We start from the raw sequence: 27,384 nt of genomic DNA on the forward strand, positions 1-27,384 counted from the left end.
TCAATGTAAGCTCAAGACCTTTTAGAGAACGTTTGTGGTATTCCTGGAATATATTAAAAGATCTTGAAAAGCTACTGCATAAGCCTACAGGTTCACATTTTACAGTTTTTTGGTGACAAAATTACTAAGGTAGTAGTTGGAAATTATTCAATAAAATGGTGGCTTTACCACCTGCTCATAATTGCAAAAGTTTAAGGATATTCTTGAAACACTTTTGTTGATGAGTATTTAGAAAATGAGTAATGATTTCAGTGGTAAAACAAGTTTGGTCTTTCCTAGGTGAAAACAAAGCCTCTGACCTCAAATCTACAAGGCCATTTTCAGGCTGTCAGGATTAAAGACACTACTGATTTAACTGTGTCTTCTACTGGGGAAGACGACTGGCAGAGCCTGCTAACAGATCAGATAAATGAAACTGAAAAGTGCCTAGCCTTAGAAAATGACAACCGAACTAAAAAAAGAAAAGCAGAAGAAATGTTGGAAAAAACAGGTTTGAAATAATGATTTCAGTGGTGAAGTAGTATATTCATGTGGTTTTACCTAAAGCAAAATGACTGTTACATTTACAGCTTTTTACAGATGTACTGCTCACTTTTCCGACTTTTTCTAATGTGATGAAGTTACTATTATGTTTTTGCTCAGCAAATGCTTCATTTAATATAGCTGAGACTGCCAAGTGTGCTGTTAGCGTCCAATTCCCCTTAAATTCCTCCATATATCCTTTCATCAAAACTCTTGTTACACCTTTAAAACCCTTCCTCACAGAACGCAACTTCAGTATTGTACACGCTGGACAGTGACCCCCTTTGTAACTTACTGCTTTATATCCTCTGAGGATTGTGATCTCTTTTACTTTCCTTTGAATCTGAGACAATAAATATTCAGACTGTAGTCAGATTTCAGCTTATAACGTTTTACTATCATTTAGATATTTTTCCGCAAAAGACAATTATAGCATAAAAATTCAGGTATCTGAAAGACTCAAAAGGCTGTTTTTCACTTTGTTCAGGTTTTGTTTCCAGGCATTGAGCGTGTCATACAGTTGTTGCCACTGCTGCTTTCCAAAAGTCCGGTGTGTGCTGTGGCTGAAATTGAAAAATTAAAAAGTCATTAGTCAACCTTTTTTATCCTCTGGTATTGTTTCACAATACTACACACTTGCACCTAGTCAAAAGCAAGGTTAAATATACATAAAAGGCAATTTAGGACTGTAACAGAAAAATTAGAAGCTTACATGAAAAAAAAAAATCTTGACCATACTGATCCTGAACCTTCCATTTTCCTGAACTACATAAACCAGACACAAAAGTCATTAGTATTCTAGCCAATGCTGAGCCATTAAATGAAATGTGCTGGAAAATAGGACTCTTTCATTAAATAAGCTAATCACATTCAGTCTGAACTTTAATAAAATTATGATAAATAGCAACTATTTAACCACAGTCAACTGATAAGAACACCACCTTGGTTCTCTAAACATGTAAGTAAAATAATCAGAACAAACTAAATTGTTCTACAAAATGCTATAGAGTATTAAATGTCTTACCTGACAATTACTTTTCTCTGGGTCTGATCAATTTTGCAGTAGACCATTTTTGTTTTCACTGCTGAAAAAAGATATCGTACATGGTATGTTACATGGAAAATTCCAAACAAACCCCCAAACCCAGCTTAAAGTATGAAACTGTGACCAAGTATGCCATAATAAAACTTTACAGTTTTCCAACAGTATTTTACAAACTGGCTCTTTGATTCTAATAATAAGCACAGCAATATGATAGAACCAAGAGGGAGGCCATCCATTTATTTAGCCTATGGTTGCTGGGCCAATCTCTATCAAGTACCACATACAGTTTTCATTACAATCACACATGGGGAAGGGGGGCTAATTTCCTAATAGAATACCCTTTTTTTAAAAGATTTTTATTTATTTTTAGAGAGGGGGAAGAAGGGAGAAAGAGGAAGAGAAACATCAATGTGTGGTTGCCTCTCCCGTGCCCCCCCCCCCACTGGGGACCTGGCCCACAACCCAGGCATGTGCCCCAACTGGGAATCAAACCAGCAACCCTTTGGTTTGCAGGTTGGCACTCAATCCACTAAGCCACACCAGCCAGGGCCAGATATTCCTTTATAGGTATGGGGGTGGAGGGCTAGGGAGAAAAGGCATACAACTGTAACTGAATAACAAAAAAAAAAAAAAAAAAAAAAAAAAGACTTAAAGCACTAGAAACCATGTCAACAGTTATTTACTTATCTGTTCATTTTATTAATTATACAGTCTTCCCAACTTTCAAACTTAAAAGGCTCAAGAAAAAAATCCTGATTAACAGTTAATAACACATTAACTTTATAACTTTGTAACACAACTGTTGAAGGTCCTGTTTCTAGGCCAATCATGAAAAAACTGATAATGGTTAACATTTGCCAGACACTGGGCTAAGTGCTTTACCAGTATTAATTCATTGAACCCTCACAACTACAAATTACTTCTATATTCATGTTTCATGAAGGAAGACCTGGTCTCAGACCCAGATCTGATGGAAAAATCTAGGCTCTTAACCACTATTGGTATATTGCCTAAAGGCCTTTGTTCTCTAAGACTTCAAGGGCTACTACAACAAACAGCAAAAACCACACAGCAATTTACATTTCCACTGAATTTTCACTCTACTACAATTATAATCTGCTAATCTATTAAATATACACATCAGCTACAAAGAATCTAGCTTTGTTAGCATAAGGCTCAGTTTCAAGATTAAAAATCTTATATTCAATGGGGTGAAAAGCAAGTAATAGGAAAAATGAAAATGTTGTGATTGCCTTACCATCAATAACAAATGCTTCAACATCATCAGCTCCAATCTGAAGTTCCTGTTGCATTGTATCAAAAGAAATTTCTTTATTTTCCACCGCCATTCCCATAAAAGTAAGTAGTCGCATTTTTGCCATATTTTGTTCATGTAATAGTCCTGAATACCAACATAGGAGGGAAGTCTAATTAAAGTGTCAGCTTAATAAAAGAGCTACACAATTACAACTCTTTGTTAAACTACGGAAGTCATTGTGTTTGATCACTTTGCACACAGTAATTTCAACAAAGCTTGTTATATTTTTCAAACCATAAACAGACCCCATAATTAAATTATGGAGTTTTTAAATTATTTTTCTAGAACTACACTTACTTTAATTTCTATTTATTGATTTTAGGGAGGGAGGGAGGGAAGGAAGGAAGGGGGCAGAGAAAGAAACACTGATTTGCTGTTCCACTTAACTTATGCATTCATTGATTGATTCTTGTATGTGCCCTGACTTGGGAATTGAACCCCAAACTTTGGCACATTGGGACAATGCTGTAATAAGCTGAGCTGCCTGGGCAAAACTACATTTCTTTATTACTATAGTGCAAGAGGTAATAGATCCAAAGTTAAGAATGGGCTATAAAATGTTATTTTTAGGCCCTAAAAGTTTTTTACATCTTAACTTTTTAAGTATTTATATATTTTAGCAGATAAAATGTACAAAATACATTTCATAAGAAAAATTTTTATTTAACTGAATTATTAAAGCTTATTTTTCCTAATAGATCTCTTTAAACAAAGGATTCCTTATCTATGTATAACTTGTTCTGTGTTTTATTGGTAAACATGGAGTTCTAAAATATTTTCAAATGTATTCAGTTATAAAAAAAGTCAAAACTCTAAGATGTGTTTATCACTTAATATTTACAGGCTAAAATGATTGGTAGTAGAAAAAATTAAACGCTAATTAACAGGGATACTTGTTCTTTAAAAGGCGTAAGTAGAAAACTGTATCGATAATTTAAATTACTTGGTCCTGATCCTTTCACTTTCAGAAACAATAAAACTGAGGAGTGAAGAAATTAAGTGACTTACTTATAGTCACAAAGTGGCAGTACCAGGCCTCGAAAAGAGGTTCATTTATAAAATAAGTGACTAGTGGGCACTCCCTACTGGGAGCACACCTGCACCTTTCCCTCCCCCTTCTCCTTCCCCCACAGGCAGGCATCTCTTGAACTCTAGGGGACCACAAGAGGCTTCCAACCAAAGGAGCAATGGGCAGTGCCTGCTTGTCCCAGGCTAACCCCCTGAACCTGTCTCCAGGGCCCCCCTATCTCTGACTTCCCAGTGACCCAAAGCAGCCCAGCCTGGGCTCTTCTGTTGCTTCTTCTATCCTAGGCCCTTCCTTGTTTCACTGTCCCCAGCTTTAATAAACGTACTCTCCAAATCAAAATAAGTAAATGACTAGAGACACAAATATTTATAAATCTTTAATATTAAAGTGTTTATCTGTTCCTTAATGGAAGACGAATTATATAACATGCTACATTATTAATTGTAAAACCAAGTGTCTAAAATTAATCTAGAATTTCATATCCCCCTTTTCTGAACTTTTAAATTATGTAAACTCAGCAAACAATCAATTACCCTGTAATAATTAAGAGTGTCAAGTTTGTATTGTTAAAAAAGTTGTCCCTAAACACTCCATAAATTTGAAATATGCAACATTCATATACTTTCAGATGACTGAGGAAGTCCATTAATATAGCACATAATAGTGTGTTAATTAGCTATAATTATGATGCAGGCTTTCTATTTGGCACAGATTCAACAAAAACACCATCATCATAACTCAAATGAATGAGTTACCCAACTAAGTATTGCTAACCAGGTTTAATGGAAATCTTACAAGCATCAAGAAATTAATTAGTGCACATTAATGCTAATTAACAAATGAAAATTAGATGCTGATTAACTTTCTGAAGCAAGAAGATAGCAACTGGATAACACCAAATTGTACGTGGACATGTTAGGGCAATTCAGATGACACACGATAATGCTACTGTTGGCCCAATTTGTCAGTGCTAATAACACAAAGTGTTCTGATAAACTTGCCACCTGTGGAACCCTGACATTTGTGACCAGACTTTAAGCCCTAATAAATAAAGGTCTAATAATATATCTACAACTAAATTATACACATTCAGTAAGATGTTTTCCTCAAGGCACCCTTTTTACAAATTTCTAATAAAAAATAGCTAATTTGCACAGATGTGCAAGAAACAAACAACAAAACAGAATTTGATTTCCAGATGGCACAATAAATTAAAAATGTTCTTCCTGTCACAGAGAACAAATACTAAGATTTTTCTCAATATTTGCAAATACAAGCAAATTCCTTAATATTCCCAGATCTGTGGGCATGTATAATTCCCTTTTAATGTGTTAAAGTGATAGAAACTTCTTAAATTTCTAAGATATAATTAAAATACTCTTGAAATAAAATTTATTTTACTGCTACTCTTTGTGCAGTCACAAGCTTAAAATTATTTCTAGAATAAATTCTGTAAAACCATCATCTATCAGCCACAGGGGAACCTGTGTTTAAAAACATTTCAAACTGGTTTAAAGTCACTACTTCAAAACAAATCACAGACTTAAAGCCTTTTAGGTCTCTTGCTCTCAAATCAAGCTATTAAGCCAGTGAAGTATGAGTTAAAGACTTTAAGAAGCTGTGCTTTATTTCAGGAAAGTAGAACATTACCTTCAAAGAGGAAGTCACAGCGTTCTCTGCCATATTTCAATTTTAAAGTTATAAAAAATCTAATTTTATGGAAACATTTATTCATTACTAATATGTCAAAACCTTAATGCAGTAATAAAAAAATGTGCATCATTGAGCAATTTCTGCATTGTCACTGACCCCTGCCTTAAAATGCTGCAATATAGGAAACGTAATTTTAATGCATGCGATAGCTTATGAACCAGTGCTCCTTTGAAACAGTCAATTACACATCAATGGGGGAGTGTCAAAGTGTTAATTACTACTCCTTTTTCCTTGGTGAGTAAATAAAGAGGTTGCTGACATTAACATTCCATCACATAGCTTCATGCCACAAAACAAATTAACTGGGACAGAATGTGGTTTTCTGGGTCTAGTGCACCTGGCAAAGCATTCTACACAAACACACTCGCATCTACTTTATCTTGGTGTATTCCAAATGCCTATTATGTTAAGAATAATTCAATCTTGCTCAATTCCAATGGCTGCACAAAGTTTACAGGTGACAGGAATTAATGATTAGTACATTGAGAACAGTATAATCAAAGTAGATTATAAATGTATTCTTTAACTATGTTTCAAACAACCAGGAAGACGAACGATTCAATTTTAATATGAAAAATATATAATGTATTTTGATTACTGCCTAGTAGAAAAGCAAAGCACCTCAGTTTCAGAGTTGCCTTCATTCTCAAATGTTAAAGACATGCTCTAGAAGGAAAATACTGAATATATACGGAGTTTGCTTAGTGAGAATAAGATTCAATTTGGCAAACGTTTACTGAGCTCTGATGTTATAGAAAGAAACTCAAAGGCAAAATCACAAAGCCAAGACTTACTTTGCTGTCTTCAACAAGCTGCAGTTAGGAAAGTTTCTCCTATCATGTAAAATCACTACAATTCCATTTTTATTCCATCTACAGCTTCGCGTCAATCTACTAAGCAACACTGTATTTTCTATAACTTGTTAATTTGGGGCTCAGGGTATGCACCAAACAAAATACTGTATTAGAGGGGGAAACAACTATGTGTTACAATTATGTGACTAGCTTTTTAAAAAAAGCACCAGAAATATAAATCACCATGTATATGAATAAAGAGTCAGGTCTTTTTACAAAGAAACAACTTTATTTTAAACAATAATAAAGTTCCTTTAATCATATTTTGTCAGCTCTTAAAATGAGTACTTCTAAAATTATGATCAAAGTTAATGGTGGTACTGTAAGTTGCTTTTCTGCTATATCTCCCATTCCAAAATTTTAAAAACATGTATCAATGAGACTATTAATACCAAATCTTCTCCAAACACCTGCTCTTACCAGGCCTTTACCTCAGAGAATCATGGTATAGTGGAGATGGAAGGGCCTAAAATTGAACAAGTTCTTATGGAGAGGGAAAAAATGCCCAGGTTTTCTGACTCCTACTTTCATGCTCTTTCTATCACAAATACTGCCTCCTATTCCTTTTTGGTTTCTGATTCCCAGTTCATTCTGAGTAACCTTTTCAACTGCCAACCCATGTTTGCTGCTCTCCCTCCGACACCACTGGGTAGGGTAATCTACACATTAGGCCATGGCCACATCTGCTGGATCGCATAGCATAAAATAGCACATTCCCATCTTCTCTCTACCCCTCCAAAGAATAAACCCCAAAACTTACCAAGTGAATCTATGAAGTCTTTATTATTCTGATAAAACTTGACATATGATGCCAATTTAGCGCTCACAAATATGGTTAAAAGCTATGGTTAAGAGAGACAAAAAATAAAGATACAATATTCAATACAGAATTATGGTTTAGAACTCAATATATTTTTAAGACACTGACTGCCAGCAATAACTATTTCAGTGCCGAAATTTCAATCTGATCAAATTACCATCTAAACCATTTGTTTAGTAACACTCATATGAAAGATTCGGTAAATATGAGGGGGGACCCAAACCACCCCCCACCCCCAAATTATCTACTGAAGGGCGGGCCCCCTGCAGTACAGGCTTCCTTTGCTAAGTGAGCATCCTAGGATCCCATCTGTATCAGTGTACCAACTGACACTGTTGTGAGAGGCTGCGTTCCCCTTCAGTGAATTTTTTTTTTTGAAGACTCAACACGTGTCCACACGGCACTGAGTGTTAAGCAGTTTTTCACGAAAAAGAGCGGGACCCCCATGCCCCACCCTCCTATTCACCCGATCTTGCCCTGAGAGACTTTTTTTTGGTTCCCCAGATTTAAAAAATGCCAAATGAAATGTGGAAGAGGTGAAACAAAAAATGGCAGAAGCACTAAAAGGCATTAAAGTCGACAAGTTTAAAATCTGTTTTGAGCAGTGGGAAAAACATCTTGATAGGTGTACTGCATCAAATGGAGAGTATGTGGAGGTGACTGAAGTTTAAACACGTAAGAATACACAATTTTTTATAAATAAATTCCACTTTTTTGGGTTTCCCCAAGTACAGTGAGCGCTAAAGATAGTGGTAACAGCATAGCACAAATGGGGAAAATAACCCAAAACATATTTATACTTGCACTGGAAAAGCGTGTTAATGTGTTTTAAATACCAGATTTATCCTCTTAACTGGGGCTGACATTATATACTAAACAGGAATCTGTATTGTCTAAGTTCATAATGGCCAGGCAAGTGAGGAGATGAAGGAAAAGGAGGAAGAACAGAATTGTGTTCAGTCCTTAGAGAAAAGCTGGTCCTAAATTTCAGTCTGTTCCTGATACGAAAAGAATAAATAGTTCTTTCCAGGTGTAATAGTTATTTATGTGCATTAATACAAAGTAAAAGAGTTCATTCATCCAAAGAAAGAGTTCTGCTTCAGTATGTTCAATTTAGGAAAAGAGAACATTCTTCACATTAAAGATAAACTACTTACATCATGAATAAGCTCTCCTTCCAAAAACTTGACTGGTTTTAAAGTAAGAAGATGGTCAAAAAGAAATGCATTTGGATCTTTCAATGCTCGTACAATACACCTTAATTAGAAAACAAAAATCAAGCTCAAGAGTCTTGAAATTCAGGTATGTTTCACTGAATTTGCAGGATGCAATACATTTATTTCAGTAAAATGTTTAAGAGGTCAATATACACAGTGTAAGAAAAGCTGAAAGACGGGTTAAAATAGGCCAATATATTTATCAAGTATATCTGACTTAAAATAATAAAATAGTTGTAGACATAGCTGGAGAGAGGGTACTGTAAAGTAATCAAAGAATGAATAAAACAGTCGTAGCATCTTATCATATGCCAGACAGTGAGGTGGGTGCTTTATATGCATTAACTCATTTAATCCTCACAACATCCTGTGAGACATATAGTTTTACCATGCCCATTTTATGAAATGACCAAACAGGTTCAGAGAACTCGCCCAGTAAGGGCTAATTAAGTGTTGGATTATTTGAATGCAGGCAGTCTGACCTCAAAGATCTTTTCTATTAACTATCCTTCAGCCAACAGCTATCATGTACAAGCTCCTTGTGAAGCAAAACCCTGTAAGATAGCATGATTTGTTTTTAGCAAGCCACGTTGCTCATCGACACCCCTTAACTGACCTAAGATTAGATTCTGTTTTTCAGGTTGGGATTTTCAGCCCATGCCAGTGATACCCAAATAGCAAACACCATGCAGCTAGTTCACATATACTCTGTGGTTCCTTCAATAGCAATCTTGAGTTTTAGTACTGCCGTTAGAATCACCAACGTGCACAAAGTATCAAAGGCTTTAGATCATGGCTGGATGCAGACATGATTTCAGTTAAATGACTGAATGCTGTGGCCAGCTCTAAGCTGCTGAGAGCTGTCATTAGAACAACATGTTAAACATTACCTGTGGGCATCAACTCGAGCCTGGGAAGCATTGTCCTCCGTGTAACTTCCTAGCAATTCGACCATGACTTTTGAAGCAGCATCACTAAAAAGAAATACTGCTTTAAGAATTTCTATCATCACTGCCACCCATTCATTAAAAAACATTTACTATGCCAAGTACTATGCTGATGATACATACATACAAGGGTCACCAAGAGAGATAAGGTCCCTCTCTATGGGAAAAGTCACGGAACCTTCCTTCTAGTAGGAACGACAGACAACTAAGGAAACATAACAAGTGCATGCCACAAAGGAAATAAATGGTGATGTAACAGAGTAACAAAAGCAGAGACAGAAAAGAAGGGGCTACTTTATATAAAATGGGCAGGCCAAGTATCTCTGAAGAAAATACACGTAAACTTACATTTAAAGGAGATAAAATAACTGAAATTGTTAGGCCAGTATGGCCAAAATTGAACTACACTAACCATTTAAATAACTATACTAAAGATATTCTTCCAATCAAAACATCCTCAAAATTATGCAGATGATCAATTTTGACTTAGAAAATGTTTATCTTCAACCTTCATTTCTTCTCATAGACTGATGAATCTTCAGCCAGTTATTATATAAAGCTTTGCTAAGTAGAATAGGTTTTTTTTTCTTTTTTCATTTTGTGAAACACTTTTGCTTGCCCACATCTGGATTTAACCTGGATAAAATCAGTAAGAGCTATTTGATTAACTTATTCCAGAGAGAATGGGGGAGGGGGCAGGAGAGAAACATCGATGTGAGAGAAACACTGATTGGCTGCCTCTTGCAGGTGCTTCAACCAGGAACTGTACCTGCAGCCCAAGCACGTGCCCTGACCCGGAATCTAACCCACCACCTTTTGGTCTGTGATATGACACTTTAACCAACTGAGCCACACCAGCCAGGGCCATGATTTATTTTAAAAAGTTAAATGATATTCTAAAACCTCCCACAAAACTAAGGTTTATTAAAGTACATAATTGTAGGAGTGGTTAGGTGATAACCAGCATCTTAACTGTAGTTATATAAGTGGTAGAATTCAAAGAAAAAATTTAAGAGAAACTGTTTTACTCAGCAGTCCTTCTTGTGCACACTGTCTTCAGTTTTAGCAGCCACAGTACACTCGGGTACAATTTATCAGCTTAAGAAGTCTGAATTCACAAAGATGCGATAGAGCAGTCCATTAAAAGTAAAGTTTATATATGTATTTGACATATACTTTACAGGGTTCCAGAAATATATGTGTACATGTACGCAGTACATGTACAGGGTTCAAGAAAATGTTACAGTTTGCACTCATCGACCACCAATATGCATAAAAATCATGCAGTGGCACCCGTACATGTAAGCACTCTTACTAAAAGGGCAAGGCAGATTTCAGAACTCTATTTAGAAGCAGGAAAAAAACCCATTTTCTGTGTACTTAAGCAAGAACTGTCTTAAATTAACATTAGTATGACAGTAATACAGCATTTAAATAACCAACCTCTTCTAGGAACTAAGTGTGGGTACATACATCCATTTAGGCCATTATATGCCAGGCACCTTGGGGATACAGTGGCTGACAGACAAGGTTCCTAGTTTTCAACATGCCTTTTAACAAAAGGTATTGCGTGCTATGACAAAGGTAAGAGGGTACTGTAGAAAGAGGGCACCTAACCTAACGTGGGAGTATTTCAGACGGAGAAACCAAGTTGAGTGGAAGTCCGGGCCACCGGCAGGTAAACTTTCTGGGAAGGGCACAACACAGTAAATAGTTTAGGCTTTGCTGGCCTTACGGTCTTTGCTGCAACTACTCAAGTCTCGGCAAAAGCAGCCAGACAATAAGTGTGGCCATGTTACAATAAAATCTTATGGACAATGGAATTTGAATTTCATACAATCATGTCATACAATATCATTATTCATAATTTTTTTCCCCCTCAACTATTTAAAAATGTCCAAACAATTCTTAGTAAGTAGGTCATTCAAAACCACCTGGTCCAGACTGGGAAAGAGCATGGTGCTTTTGCAGCTAACACAGGTTCACTATATATGCAGGCTGTGATACCCATGAGGAAGGGGATGCACTGGGGTGTGTGTGAGTGAGAGAGGGAATATCCACAGAAGCAAAGCAAAGTGTTTCGCACGGCAGCATACAAGAATGGCAAGCCCACGGTATGGCAGTAGGTAGGAGCCTGTTGCAGAAAGGACCTACAAGCAATACTAAGAATTTTGTAATGTACCCTAAAGAAAATGAAAACCTAAAGAATGGCATGCTGAAATTCTTGTTTCACAAAATCACTGTGGTTGCAGAGTGGAGAATAAAGGGAAGATCACTTCCAGAATTCTTGTTTCAGGATAGATGAATTTAGAAGGAGAAAATGTTCATTTTGGCCATGCTGAGTTTGAGGCACGTATGAGCCACATCGAAGTGAAAATAAGTAGAAACAGGTAAAAAGCAATCGAACGTGAAAATCTGAAGTTCAGAAGAGAAGTCTGGGTTAGAGACATGGGTTTGTATTCAGTGAGTCACTGAAGCCATGGGAATAGGAGAGAAGACCCAGGGAGAGGGAGTAGAGTGAGAAGGTCCTGGGCCAAACTCTTGAGTACTACCAGCATTTAAAGCAATAGAGAAAGAGTGATTTACAGAGGCATCTAAGAATGCGGAGACGTTAGAGAAACACGAGGAGTCGTGTCACCTATGGCGAGAGAAGTTTCTGCGACTATGAGGAAAGAGGGAACACGGTCACACACTGCTGAGAGGTCAAGGAGGACAGGAACCGCAGAGTGACCACTGGACTGTATCTATTCTTAAAAATGAAGGAATCAACACTCAAATACTGGAAACTAATTTTCACAACATCAGAAAATCAAAAGTCAGGGATCTTATACTTGCAAAATGTTTTTTAAATATTTTAATCTGAATGCCTTTAGGAAGGGCACACACCATAGTTCCACTAACCACTTCATACCGTCTTGCATCTCTGCTGCTTGTAGCCACCGTTTTCGCAACATGTTTATATTTTAGAAATAGTCATTCTTTCAAGAAATATACTAAGTGCCTGCCAGTGTCAGACACCATTCTAATAATGAATAAAACAAAGGCCCTGCCCAGATGAAACTTACAATCTAGTGGGGACCAACAAATAATAAACATAAAAATACAGCATGTCTGCTAGCAATAGGTGCAGGGGGAAAAAAGTGTGAGGATGGGGAATGTTTTTATACACAGAAACAGCCACCAGAGAGGGCCTTTCTGATGAGGTAACAATTGAGCAGATTTCACGGATACCTGCGAGAACAGTGTTCCAGGAACAAGGGCCAGTACTGAGACTGTGGAGCTGGCTTTGCCTTTTACTGTGAATGAAGCCACTAGAGGGTTCTAAGTGGAGAGGAAACATAATCTGATCTTCCAATTGAACAGAAACTTCTGTCAGCTATATTAAGAACATTCTGTAGGGAGACAAAGCCCCAAACAGGGACTGCTTAAGAGAATACTTCAATAATGCAAGTAAGAAACAGGGTAGCTCTGATCACTCGGTAGCAATGGAGGTAGTGAGAGGGTGGTCAAGACTTCAGATTTATCAGACAGGATTTGCTGCTGAATTAGATGTGGTGAACATGATGAGAGAAATCAAGGATAAACCCTGAGTTTTGGTTTTGAAAAACTGGAAGCATTAGAAATGGTGTTTCCTGAGTTGGAGAAAACAGAAGAGCAGATTTAGAAGGAAAAGTCAATGGTTCACTTTCGCAAATGTCAAGTTTGAGATGACTTTTGTGTATCTGAATGGAGACGATAAACACGAACAGATATCTGGAACCCAGGAGCGAAATACAGGAGATAAGCATTTGAAGATCGTTAGCACAGAGATGGTATCTGAAGGCAGGAGACTGAACGAGAGCCCTTCGGTTGCACTGGCTCCCGACGGAGCGCCATCTGGACCCACGGAGCCTGTCGTATTTGTTCTAGTGACTGGAAAGCACTGATTGGCACTGTAGTAGGTGAGGGCAAGGTGCTGTGTGTCCATCAGTGAACTTAACAATCTAACAATACAAAGAACTTCCCACCCAAATGCTTTTGGCATTCAGCCTCCTTCACAATCACAGCAAAAAGCCACAAACGACATGAATAAGTAATGAATACAACAGAGCTGAAAAGTCCCAGGACTGAGTTATTCCAATGTTTATAGAAGATAAGGACAAACCCCCAAATTAGGAGTTGTGAATGAAGAAAAGAAGAGAGAGGGGTGCTAAGAGCCAATGGAAGAAAGTGTTTCAAGAATAAAACAATAGTGATGTCAGCATCATGGCAGAATGAGGCGTCCCCTTTATTTCTCCTCTTAAAGTTACAAGTCAGGCAACCATAATTCATGTCTGGGAGAACCATGCATCGAGACATCCAAAGGCAGTATTGGAAGCAGTGAGGCTGGTGGGACGGAGGAAGGACAGACACAGGGGCCACAGATGCAGCCTGGCACCTGCCCAGCCCAGGCGATGTGGTCGTGGTGAAGGAGCTGGGCTGCAGCCCTCACAGGGAAGCCCAGGGGGTAGGAGGAACAGCAACATTCTGGCCTGAGTAGCTAGTGCCCATTGTGGCTATCTCGGTGACGGGGGCAGAGATGGGACATGGTGCTGCGGCAGCTGGGAGTGGCGGCCACCACGGCTAACAAGAAGGTCAAGCCACAGAATCACAACACGCCCCCGTCACCCACCCCTCACCAGTGGAAGCAGCAGAGATGCCACAGACAGCACAATGTGGCTGGCAACCTCTGGTTACAAGCAGGCAGAACTGGAACCCCATTGCCCACCAAACCCACCACAAGGGTGGTGCCCTGAGACTGAGGTGACCTGGACATAAAGGGACATTTTCCACAACCAAGGCAACACCTTCTCACCAAGATCCTAGAGGTGCCAGTAGAGCAAGTAAAAAACAAAAACTGGTGCTATAGTACCACCTACTGGAAAACAAATGAAAGACTACTACTTACCAACCTGCTTAATTATTAGGAGCAAAACACTTAAAAAGAAGAATTTAGCATCTCAAATGCCCAGGCAGAGAAATAATCTATCAAGTGCCATGAATAACCAAGAAAACAAGGTAGCTCAGAAAGAAAATGAAATCTCCAGAAACCAAACTCAAAGACTTGGAAGACTATAATTTAAATGATAGAATTCAAGATTGCAGTTATGAAAAAACTCAGCAAGGCAGTTCAATGGAATCAAGAATAAAATCAACAAGCAAGAGTGGTACTTTGCCAAAAAGACCGAAACTATAAAAGAAAATTCTGGAGCTGAGTAAGTCAATAAATAATATGAAGAATGAATGGAGAATACTGGAAACAGCAGACCAGATGGAAGAGAGAATTGGTGAGCTTGAAGACAGAAATCTAGAAATCACTCAGATGGAAGAGCAAGAACTAACAGCTTAAAAAAATGAAAAAACTCTACAAGAACTATCTGACTCCATTACAAAGAGCACCATAAGAATAATGGGTAATATCAGAAGAAGAGAGGGAGAAGGAAACAAGAGAGCCTGTTCAAACAAATAATTAATGAGAACTTCCCAAACCTATGGAAAGAGCTGGACCCTCAAATTTAAAAAGGTAACAATACCTAATGATTTTAATGCAAAAGGACCTTTTCTAAGACACATTACATTAAAACTGTGAGAAGTTAATGACAAAATCCTCCTAAGAGAGCCAGGGGAAGAAAGATCCTATCCTACAAAGAAAACCCTATTAGATAATGATCAGATTTTTCAGTAGAAATCTTACCAGCTAGGAGAGTGAAATGAGATATTCAAAATACTAAAGGAGAAAAACCACAAGTCAAGAATAATATATCCAGCAAAGTTATCCTTTACATATGAAGGAAATCAAGACTTTTCTCAGGCAACTAAAAGCTAAGGGAGTTTACCCTGAGATCTGCACTGTAAGAATGTTGCAAGGAGCTCTTCTACCTGAAACGAAATGGCAAAAGTATACGAACTTCGAGTAAGATGACAGAGCAGGATATTGCATCCCTATTTCCGGATAGGGGATCAAACAATCATAACATAAAGGTTAAAGGGGAAAACACCTAAAAGATACAACAACTGCAACTTGGAAATGATTGAACAGCATAAGAAAGGATAATTTGTGGTGACAAAAATATAAAAGGTGAATGAAGATAAAATGCAATCAGAAGTGGACTACTGTATGCATGAAACATTTTATTACACAAATCTAGTGGTAATACACACACACGCACACACACAAACAAATATAGAGCTAAGACATGTAACATTTTTGAAAAAAGGAGGAAAATGAGAGAGAGAAAATAAACTAAAACAGCAGACAGAAACACAAGGGAAAAGAAACAAGACACAGATCTATCAGAAAAGATAAAATGGCTGTCGTAAGTCCTCATGTATCAATAATCGCCCTAAAGGTAAATGGGCTGAACTCACCAATCAAAGGCGGAGTAGTGGGATGCATTAAGAAATAGGACCAAACTACATGTAGCCTTCCGGAGACCCATCTCAGCTACAAAGGCAAAAACAAAGTGAAGGGGTGGGAGATGATATCCAACCAAATGTCAATAAAGAGAAAAGCGGATGTAGCCTTACTTGTATCAACAAAATATAGGTTTCAAGATAAAAAAGGTAGCAAGAGACAAAGACGGAGATTTTATCATCGTAAAGGGGATGATTCATCAAAAAGACGCAACGTTATTAAAGTGTGTGCCCCCAACCTGGGAGCACCAAAATATACACTGATTTAGAAATCTAAAGGGGAAAGTGACAAAAATTCGATTATTGTAGAGGACCTGAATACCCCACTGACAGCAATCATCCAAACAGAAAGTCATTAAGCCCTCAAATGGCACATTTCATCAAATGGACATGATTAATATTCACAGACCTTCCATTCCATAACGACAGACTATACTTTCTTCTCAAGTGCACACAAAACATTCTCAAGGATCGGTCATAGGTTGGAGCACAAAACTAGTCTCAATAAACTTAAAAAGACAAATCAAATTAAGCACAGTTTCACACCATGTCATGAAACCAAAATTAACTACAAGAGAGCTAGAAAACCCACTAATACGTGAAGATTAAACATGCTACCGAACAACTACTGGCTCAAAGAACAAACAAAGACATCAAAAGATACATCATGATAAATGAAAATACCATACATCAAAATTCTAGGATGCAGCAAAAGTGGTACCAAAAGCAAAATTTATAGCATTACATGTCTAACTCAAGAAACAAGGAAAAAATCTCAATCTAACATCACACCTTAAAGAACCAGAAAATAAGAACAAACAAAGCCCAATGTTAGCAGAAGGAAGGAAATAAAAATTAGAGTGGAAATAAATGAAATACAGAACAAAAAGACAATAAGAAAAAAAACTAATAAAACAAAGAGCTAGTTCTCTGAAAAGATGAATAACACTGACAAACCTCTGGCTAGACTCATTAAGGAAAAAAAAGACTCAAAATCAGAAATGAGAGACCCTTACAATGGATACCACAGGATTACACAACAATACATACTATGAGAAGGGCTATACGCCACCAAATTCAATAACCTAGAAGAAATGGACAAATCCTTAGAAATATGTAACCTTCCAAAATGGAATGATGAAGAACTGGGAAACCTCAACAGACTGATCACTAGTAAGGAAATTGAAACAGTAATCAAAAACCTCTTAAAAATCAAAAGTCCAGGACCAAATGGCCTCATGGATGAATTCTACCAAACATTCTAAGAAGATTTAGTATCTATCCTTCTCAAATGTTTCCAAAAAAATTGAAGAGGAGGAAATACTCCCCAACTCATTTTATGAGGCCAACACTACCCTGACACCAAAACCAGACAAGGACAATCCAGCAACAGCAGTAATGGTAAATTACAGGCCAATCTCTGGTGGACACAAATGCAAAAACCCTGAACAAAATACTAGCAAACTGAATACAGTACATGAAAAGGATCATACATCATGATCAAGTGGGGTTCATTCCAGGAATGCAAAGGATGGTCGAACACATATGCAAATCAACCAATGTGTCACATCACACCACCACCAACAAAAGATAAAAATCATATGATCATAGCAATAGATGCAGAAAAAGCATCTGACAAGACACAACATATATTTATGATTACAACAATCAAATGGATATAGAAGGAAAGTATCTCAATATCATAAAGGCCATATATGACAAACCCTCAACTAGTGTATCAATGGTAAAAACACTAAATCCTTCTAAATTAGGTACTAGACAAGGATGCCCACTCTCACCGTTGTTATTCAATATATTGATAGCACAGGAGACATCCTAGTCAGAACATTCAGGCAAGAGGAAGAAATAAAAGGCATCCCAATCAGGGCCGAAGTAAAACTGTTACTGTTTGCAGACAACATGATTCTATGTATAGAAATGAATCCGACAAAAGACCATCAGAAACAATGAGCAAAAACAGTCAAGTTGCAGGATACAAAATCAATATACAAAAATCCCCTGTGTTCATGTATACTAACAATGAAATACCAGAAAAAGAAGAAAACAATCCCATTTACAATTTCAACAAAAAAGGATAAAATACCTACGAATAAACTTAACAAAGGAAGTGATGGATCTATAAGAAGAAAACTGTAAGACACTTTTGAAAGAAATTGAAGAAAAGGAAAAAAATGGAAAAATATTCTGTATTTATGGATTGGAAAGATTAACACTATTAAAATTGCTGTATTAACTAATGTAATACACAAATTTAATGCAAAATCCCATCAAAATCCCAATGGCACTTATCACAGAAACAGAACCAAAGAAATCCTCAAATTTGTATGGAACCATCAAAGACCCTGAAAAGCCAAAGCAACTCAGACAAAAGAAGAAAGTCAGACTTCAAACTATACTACAAAACTACAATAATCAAAACAATAAGGTACTGGCACAAAAACAGACACACAGACTAATGGAACAGAATTCAGAGTCCACAAATAAACCCATACATATCTAAGTTTTGACAGAGGAGCCAAAAACATTCAATGGAGAAAGAAAAGTCTCATCAATAAATGGTGTTGAGAAAACTGAAAAGCCACATGCAAAAGAAACCACACTGCTGACACCCAATAACTCAATAAAGTGTTGAATGTAATCACTAGTTATAAGGTAAATGCACATCTAAATCACGAGATAACACCTTGCATGCACCTGTGAGAATGGCTACTAACAATGAGACAAGACATAAGTACCCTGACCGGTGTGGCTCAGTTACTTGGGCATCATCGGGCAAAGCCAAAGGTCACCCGTTCAATTCCTGGTCATAGCACAGGCCTGGGTTGTGGGCTCAGTCCCAGGTCGGGGCATGTATGAGAGGCAACCAATCGATGCTTCTCTGTCATGGTGATGTTTCTCTTCCTTGCTTCCTCCCTTCCCTTCCCCTCTCTCTAAAAAGTAATAAAATATCCAAAACAGAGAAGTAGTAAGTGATAGAGAGGATGTAAAGAAGGAAATCTCCCACACTGCTGGTAGGAATGTAAACTGGTGCACCACTATGCAAAGAGTATGGAGGTTCCTCAAATTAACAACAGAACTACTATATGACCCAGCAATCCCTCTTCTGGGTATTTACCTGAAAAATTTGAAAACACTTATCCATACCCTTATGTTTATTGCAGCATTATTCACAATAGCCAAGACATGGAAACAACCTAAGTGTCCTTTGACAGATGACTGGGTAAAGATGTGGTACATATGCGCAAAGGAATACTATTCAGCCATAAAAAAATGAAATAGTCATTTTCAACAACTTAGGTGGCTCTAAAAAGAGTATTATGCTAAATGAAATAAACAGAAAAGGACAAGAACCGTATTTTCACTTTTATGTGGGATATAAAAGAACAAGCAACAAATGAACAAGTAATACAAATAAACAAAAACCAAAGTCATAGATACAGAAAACAAAATGGTGGTTACCAAAGCGGAAAGGGACTGGGGAGGGAGCAGAGGGCAAAGGTGGTCAAACACATAGTGATGGAAAGAGACTAGACTTTGAATGGTGAGCAATAATAAAGAATACAGATGTTGTATTATAAATTGTATACCTGAAACTATATGTTATTAACTAACCAATGTTATCCCAATAAATCTAATGTTTTTTTTTAAATAATAAGTGATCATCTGTGACAAATGCTGCAGATAAATTTCTAATGTTAACATTAGGATATGTCTAGTAGAGCAAAGATAGGTATTCCTGTCCTATTTCAGTTTCTCTGAGAATTAGCTTTGGAATTCTTTAGAACATTACTTCCTTAGGACATACAACAGACTGAGGACCTAGTAAATAGCAATCAGAGAAATCATCCAATGAGTAGTAATCATCTGTGATAAGTGCTGGGCAAAGGGGAAACAACGGTCATCTTTTTAGTTTACTGTACCAGCAAATAGACCAAGTTCTTAAAGCGTGAAAAAAGTGAAAAGGATAGTGATAGGAATAATATCCAACATTTACTAAGTGCTTTCTCAATAATTAAGCCACTGTTTTGTGTATAATATCTTTAATCTTTTTGACAACCCTTTGAGCTAAGTACTAGTGTTTCTACTTCGAAGTTGGAAATGGAGGTACGTAGATGGTAAATAACTTATCTAAGTTCATACAAGTAGAAAACCAACATTTGAATGTTGAATGCCAGTAGTCTGATGCTACAGCCTATATATTTTAAGTGTGGATTAAAAAATGGATTATTTCTCCAACTGTTTTTACGCTCCCTGCACCCCCCTCATTTGAAATGGTCTGTTATTAACTACCAAGTCTTATCACTTTATTGAGAACTGGCTGGAATGCTGCCACAGTGTGCCAGCATATGATAGTAAGTACTGCTTCAGAAAGAAATAGGCTACTAATGCAAGATCCCCTGCTTATCTTTTATAATAAACGTTCAACTTTCAAAACAAAAATATAATTTCCTTCCTGCATTGTTAAATTTAAATGGTCTGCAAAAAAAATTATTCTTTTAACATAATAGAAACATAGTAATCTTGTTGATCCTAACATACTCAACATGCTAGCACTAAACACCAGCATAAAAATTGTACAATAAAACTACACTTAACAGTGATTACTTCCTGTGTATATAGAAGAATAATATTTTGGAAATACAGCTCGCTGGGCTGGACACAAGCTCTCGCAACCCAATAGATACTCATTTTGTAGTCTATTGCAAAGTTTTAGCTGGGGGCACTGTTTGTATAAGAGACTGTTGAACTGCTAGACCCTCACCTCTAGTAAACAAAAGCAACAACACTATTCGGTACTAAGACTTTAAAGCACCATTAAATAAACTTATCTAGTCTTACAGACAGCTTTGGGATTAGCAGATGTACCATTTTTAGAACAAAAGCAAGTTTCGCTTTTTAAGAAGTTAAAAGATGGGGAAAAGCTATTTTAAAATTTGCAGTTATCTTTAATAGGTGAAATTTACAGAAATAGATTTATAGTAACTCATGGAGAAACAAGTAGAGCAAAAATCACTTTCCCTACCTATCTTAAAAATCAGCCATCAACTACCCATTTTGCCTGCTAAGTTTTAAGTTAGGACATTAATTCTGAATACCTTTTCTTACAATCCACAAGTGCCTCATAAAGTAGTCTTAAAAGGGTGTGTTTTTTTTCAGTGGTGAGGTTCCAGTCAGAAATCCATTTTCTAACCTATGATGAGATTGACAAAAGAAGAAAATTTAGTGATACAACTTAACATATTTGCTACTTATTCTAGTTATAATATAAAACTACACTTCTTAAAAGCTGAACAAGTGCCGTGGCTGGTGTGGCTCAGTGGATTGAGCACTGGACTGTGAACCAAAGGGTCGCTGATTCGATTCCCAATCAGGGCACAGGCCTGGGTTGCAGGCCAGGTCCCCAGTAGGGGTGCTTAAGAGGCAACCACACATCGATGTTTCTCTCCCCCCCATTCCCCTCTCTAAAGATAAAATGAATAAAACCTTTAAAAAAGAAAAAAAAAAGCAAAACAAGTATTCCACATAACAACTCACTTGATCCAGCTCAGTTGGAATATACTGGATGGCCCCACAAGACGCTGCTACTTTAATGAGGCTGCAATATACTGTGTATCTTACCGGAGTATTCTTATCCATCCCATGGAAAAGGTTGCTTAGCCTGGTTAACAAGTAATAAAAAAAGTTTGAGATCAGTACCTATGGTGATTCAGTTGTGATGATCTGGTCTAACAAACCCAAGACAGATACTATTAATAACGTCACATTACAAGGAGGGAAGGGGAGGGGGCAGAGAGGGGGTTGCACAGAAAGGTTAAATGACTTGTCCAAAGTCACAAAGCTAATAAAAGCCATAGCTGACAGTCAAGTTCCAGAATTCTTGCTTTTAATCATCAAATGAAGAGTCCCTAGAAAAAGTGAGCCTCTTTCATTTCTTAACTTACAACTGCAGTCTCAGAGACGGGCGTTCACCTTCCCGAAATTTGACCAGTTTTTCACAGAGGTTTTCAATCAGAGCTTCCTGCTTTTCTGGCTCCAGGATCAATAGGAGGGATACCACACTGTTCATCACACTTTCAACATCTGTACATGTATGGGCAACGTAACAGCGATACTTTAATACTTATTGTATCTAGTAAAATATGTATTTCCAGCATTCAAAGACCATTAAACATTAATTTAAAAAGATGAAATCTAGCCACTGTAAAAGTTCTAAAGGCCACTTTTCCTTCAATGGTGTGCATTATACTAAAAATATACATGAATTCAAACTAAACTAGCTCTGTTATAGAGCTAATACTCAGAAAACAACTTGTACAGTTGATTAAAGAAATTAGTACCTAATATTTGGCTTTCAATCAGTAAAACAGAAAACTGATTTACATGTCTATATGTAGTTTCAATTTTTACTGGCAAGATAATTCAATCATGTGGAAGTTATTGGTTAGGTCTTAGGCTAGGATGCTTTCCCAATGGAAGAAAACTTTGTACATAGAGGCAGAAAAATTATTTAGAAATGAAAGCTGTCTACTTCCTGGTTGGGTCACTAATTTTTTAGTGTAAGCTGCTAGTCATATACCAAGTTTGATATCAAACCTTAACTAGAGATTTCAGGACTCCCAATTTTCAAAATTTCCCATGTCATTTCAATAAGTAGGGCATCAGCCAAATAATTAAAAATGGCTTTTAAATGTTATTATTATATTCTACTTGCCATTAATCTAAACCTTTTGAAAAAGAAGTGCTTCATTTTTGTTCTTCAGTTCAATCTGAAATTATCAGTATTTAGTGTGCAATGACACTCAAAATCATTCCTGACGTAAAAAAGATGTTTTCTCAAGATGGGCTTACTTCCTAGTTATAACAGGTTAGAATATACTGAAAGTCTGTGCAAAGATTAGAAACAGTGCCTAAAAGTTCTAAGGTCTGAAACAAAACAAATATAATTCACAAGAAAGTTTAAAAAGTAGGTTCTTCATTATTAGAAATATTACAAAAAATTAAAAACAAACCTTTATCATCTTCCTTCAGACATACATCACAGGCTTCAATAATCTGAGCTAAATCTACATGAAGTCCCCCTTCTGAGTTCTCTTCTGAAATTTCAGCTCCTTTAGACTTCAGATAAGCTCGAAGCTCTGCAGCCTGGCGAGTCAAACAGGGTTGCTGTGTTATCTATAAAACTGACCACGAATGACCGAATACATGATCTCAAACCCTTGTGTCCTATTTCTGAAAAAATTAAATACAAATGCTGCATGGAACAATGACTTTACCTCATCCATCATCACAGCCCCGCAGTGTGCCCTCTACAAACCCCGTGACTACACAGATCCACGAGGGTCACCTTCAGAGTCTCTCTCATATTGCCTATATCCTGCCCGAATTCCAGCACACAGCAACAATCTTTCTAATGTAACTCAAAGCCTTTGGGGTCCGGGGAGGGGGGTGGGGGCGGGGGAGTGCAGCCCATGGGATCTGACTTGGGAAATTTGAGTTGTTTTAAAGAAATGAAACTTCATTGCTCTCAGGTGTACATCACACAGCTATTTTAAAGTTATACACATTTACTTTGACAAAAGGATAATCATTTGTAAATTAAATGTTTGAGAACCTATTGAGATGAGCATTTTGGGAAACAAAGATGAAAAGATGCCTTTGAATGTTTCCTTGAATAAACGATTTGTATCAAATTGGACCGATTACCTAAATAGTCTTCTAAAATGCAAGATGCCTGTCTGGGTCAAAAAGCACCTTTGGACCTATGAAAGTGTACCTACAGGACTGCATCCAGTGTTTAGACATCTTCTACTCTAATGTGCATGTGTAGCATTAAGAACTGGCTCCTTTTACAGATTGGTATGTACGGCAACCAAACACTAATGTAAATGGTATTTAAGATAATAAAATGAGGAACTAAAACAGAGAGAGGTGAGGATACCATTACTAAATGCCTGGGTATCACATTTTCTAGACCCACAAATATGTTTTGGCTACCTCATAAAAGCATGTTAAGTCTGTAGATCTGACGGTACTATCCTTTCAGCTGAGCACAGAGTAACTTCACATGAGCTGGTAGTAAAACAAGACTTCATAAAACAACTGTCACCCTACCAGAGAGCACTGGGAAGTATACTTCTCTATTAAAAAACCCGTAACACTATCACACACACACACAAAAAGGCACTTGTTCCGTTTATGCTTTATAGACACAAAGTGAACTTTCTCTAATAACTATTCATGAGTTTATTGTTTTTAATCTGCCATCGTCACTGGCCACAAGTAGTGGTTGTGGAGGGGTACAAACAAAGGAAAGAAACAAGGATGCTTAACTCCATTTCTCAACCTTAATTAAGCAGGGAATTTGATCAAAGTTAAACTCCTGAAAGCAGTCACCTATTCACCTTAAAGGAATGTGTAGTGTGAAAATGATATAGAACAACAACAGTAGCATAACCTAACTAGAATGACACTTTAAAACTAAAATATGATTAATAACTCCCTGCATTTACAAATACTTTTCCATGTTAAAAAAATACTTTTTTCAGTAACCTAACAGTCAACTGTTGACAACACGATTCCACGACGAATAAGACGTGCTTTTTTTTCTTGTTCACATCTTTCTAACTGTGCTCAACTCCTTCTCCAGACTTATTTAAAAATTTTTTTTCATTTCAATTCTTTACTTTGCTCTTCAGGCTGAGGGTCTGCATTTCTTCTGGAAGGGGTGGGTGGTGAATGACATCTGCAATTCTTAAAGTATGTCAGAACAGTAATACTGTCTTCAATGGAAACCAAAATTCCCGTGTTAGTGGAATAGCAGTGAAATAAAAAACAACACTCACGACTTCACGGAACAGTTTTCAGTCTGCAAAATTAACGTAAGAGATCATTTCATGTTTAGTTTAACTCCCACCAACTACAATTTAGCTGTTGTTATGGGGGAAAAGTGCAAACCCCACCCAAACGGAACATTTAAAAATGTTAGGAAGGCTCACCAGATGTATGCCTCAAAGAAGGAAGGTGGAACTGACGTTTCATTTTCAGGTTACAGACCTCTCACGCTTGCACAGTAGGAACATAAAATACGGCCTATGTACAAAATAGGTCACCTGTTCCTTTGTGGTCCCATTAACACCACTTTGATCTTCAGCACAAAATTATTTTTCCTTAGCCTGCTTATTACGCTGTCTCAATATCTGCCACCTCGTATTCCGGATGTGGCTGCATTTGGGGACGGAAGCCGATACCAATGAGTCAAACAGTACTGTGTTGTCAGAAGTGACTCCAGGCTGAAAAAGCACTGACGCCGACCAGGAAACCGGAGTGGAGCCTCGGGCCCAGCGCGGGGACCGCCGGCTGGTGCCACTCCAGCGCTCGAAGGCGCGCCCCCGCCTCCCGGGTCTCCACTCCCACGTGCCAAGTGAGCTGCGGCTCTCAGCCCTAGAGCCGGCTCCGCGGGGAGGCGTTCCTCCCGCCAGGTCCAGCCTCGACTTGGCCCTGCACACCCCAAGGCCTCGCCCAACCCCACCCTGGCGTCACCCCCGGCCCGGGAGCACACCTGATCTTCCTCACTGATGTCGATGAAGGCCGGGACACTCATGGTGAAGGCCCGCACGCGGCAGACACGCCACTCGCCGACAAAGCCGACCGGAAAAGGGAGCTGACACACTCGGTGGCGCCTGACAACCGCTTCCGGGTCACCTCGCGTTTGTCCTGAGGGGCGGAGTCACTGGGATGGGCGGGGCCCCGGGGCGAGTCGGACCGCGCGCTCAGGCAGCGTCTGGAGGTGGGGCGGGCGTGCACTCGGGCCACCTCCCTAGTAATCTCTCCCGCTTTAACTTCTTTGACGGCGTAGCTTGCAGGGTACGTAGTCCGTCTCCTTAAGACTTTTGGGTGAACGAAAGTTGCTTGTGATCTGAACAGTCGTTCTGTTCACGCCTCGTTCCCTAGCACTTCCTGGCGCCTCATACATTGCTCCCAGCAGCCACCCGGCCCTGCCTCCCTTTACAGGCCACCGAATCTAACTCCCTTTTAGCAATCCCGAAAGAGCCTTTGGAGTACGCATTTGTTGCTGAGTCTGTTAATTTTTGTTTTGAGTTATAGTTTAACTCATTTTTCAGCCTTCATTTAGGCACGACCTGGCAGGCAGTGTTCTGTGCGCTGGGGGTAACAGTAGCTTTTAAAAGACGCTCCCAGGTGCAGCTTACATTCCAGTGGGGATACACAGAACGTAAACATTGCAAAGTTATTAGAAAGGTGGTCCTGGATGGCATCATGTTTTACAGCACGGACTCCAGAGTTGAATTCCTCGGGATGGGATCCTTGCTGACTCGGAATAATTGCTTAATCTTTAGTTTCAGCTTCCTCTTGGGAAAACAGGATTAAATACTTTTTAGTGTTGCTGTGAAGATTAAGTAAATTAATATATAGAGCACAGGGTGAGCACTGAATGTGTTAGTTATTATTAAGTAATTGCCGTATGTAACAAGTTGACTAAGAAAACAAATGCTGATGAAGGGTGGTGTATATGAGTGTGCGCATGTCTTTAGATAGAGTGATCAAAAGAAAATCGCTCAAATGACATTGAGAGCTGAAGCAAATGAGGAAAGTACCAATGAAGAAAATTGCAAGGAAGCTTTTCATGCAGAAAAGCAAATAAATAAATACATACATACATACATACATAAAAGGACATGAGGAAGGTGCAAGAAGGCCTGTGGGCTGGATTTCAGTAAGAAAGGAGAGCAGTAGGAAATGACATAGCCATGGCCAGATCATGGTCTTGTAGTCTAAGAATTTTGGCTTTGATTCTTAATGAACTGGCAAACCACAGATAGATTTAGTTTGAGATCAAACTAAAATTTTTTGTTTGTTTGTTTTTGGTAAAGGATCACTCCGACAGGTGTGTTGAAAATTGACCACTTCTGTGTCTGGCTTATTTCATCTAGCATAAAGTTTTCAAGGTTGTGTCATGGATCAGTTTTTTTTTTTAAGACTATTTATTTTTAGACAGAGGGGAAGGGAGGGAGAAAGAGAGGAAGAGAAACATCAATGTGTGGTTGCCTGTCACACAGCGCCCACTGGGGACCTGGCTGCAAACCTGGCGTGTACCCTGACTGGGAATCAAACCGGCAACCCTTTGTTTCGCAGGCCAATGCTCAATCCACTGAACCACACTAGCCAGTGTGGTTCTTCATTCCTTTTTATTGCTTAATAATATTCCATCATTATAAATATACCACATTTTATTTATCCATTCATCAGTGGGTGCATATCTGGGTTGTTTCCATTATCTGGCTATTATGAATAATGCTTCTATGAACATCTATGCACAAGATTTTGTGTAATTTCATTCCAGGGTATATACCTAGGAGTGAAATTACTGAGTTATATGGTAACTGTATGTTTAGCTTTTTGAGGAGCTATTTTCCAAAAAGGCAGCAACATCCCAAATGTTCATCAACAGG

At 38.1% G+C, this 27,384-nt stretch overlaps 1 protein-coding gene across 1 annotated transcript; it reads right to left on the bottom strand.

Annotated features, from left to right (window-relative positions):
- Positions 1–892: 892 nt before the first annotated feature.
- On the bottom strand, positions 893–25,619 carry EIF3M (eukaryotic translation initiation factor 3 subunit M). Its single transcript, XM_024558848.3, has 11 exons — positions 25,476–25,619; positions 22,927–23,059; positions 21,859–21,997; positions 21,452–21,575; positions 21,013–21,107; positions 9,407–9,490; positions 8,457–8,556; positions 7,240–7,321; positions 2,826–2,969; positions 1,547–1,607; positions 893–1,085 (listed from the first exon to the last, which is right to left on the bottom strand). The coding sequence occupies exons 1-11, from the start codon at positions 25,515–25,517 to the stop codon at positions 965–967; spliced, it is 1,125 nt and encodes a 374-aa protein (XP_024414616.2). The 5' UTR covers positions 25,518–25,619; the 3' UTR covers positions 893–964.
- Between the last annotated feature and the right edge of the window lie 1,765 nt (positions 25,620–27,384).

The sequence above is a fragment of the Desmodus rotundus genome, chromosome 5 (assembly GCF_022682495.2).
Source record: "Desmodus rotundus isolate HL8 chromosome 5, HLdesRot8A.1, whole genome shotgun sequence".
NCBI classification, from domain to species: Eukaryota; Metazoa; Chordata; class Mammalia; order Chiroptera; family Phyllostomidae; genus Desmodus; species Desmodus rotundus.

Coding starts and splice junctions, on each gene's coding strand:
- EIF3M (XM_024558848.3), bottom strand. CDS start 25,517: ATGAGTGTCCCGGCCTTCATCGACATCAGTGAGGAAGATCAG. Junction 21,998..22,926: donor TCTGAAGGAAGATGATAAAG/GTTTGTTTTTAA, acceptor ATACATGTACAG/ATGTTGAAAGTGTGATGAAC. Junction 1,086..1,546: donor CAGAGAAAAGTAATTGTCAG/GTAAGACATTTA, acceptor TTTCAATTTCAG/CCACAGCACACACCGGACTT.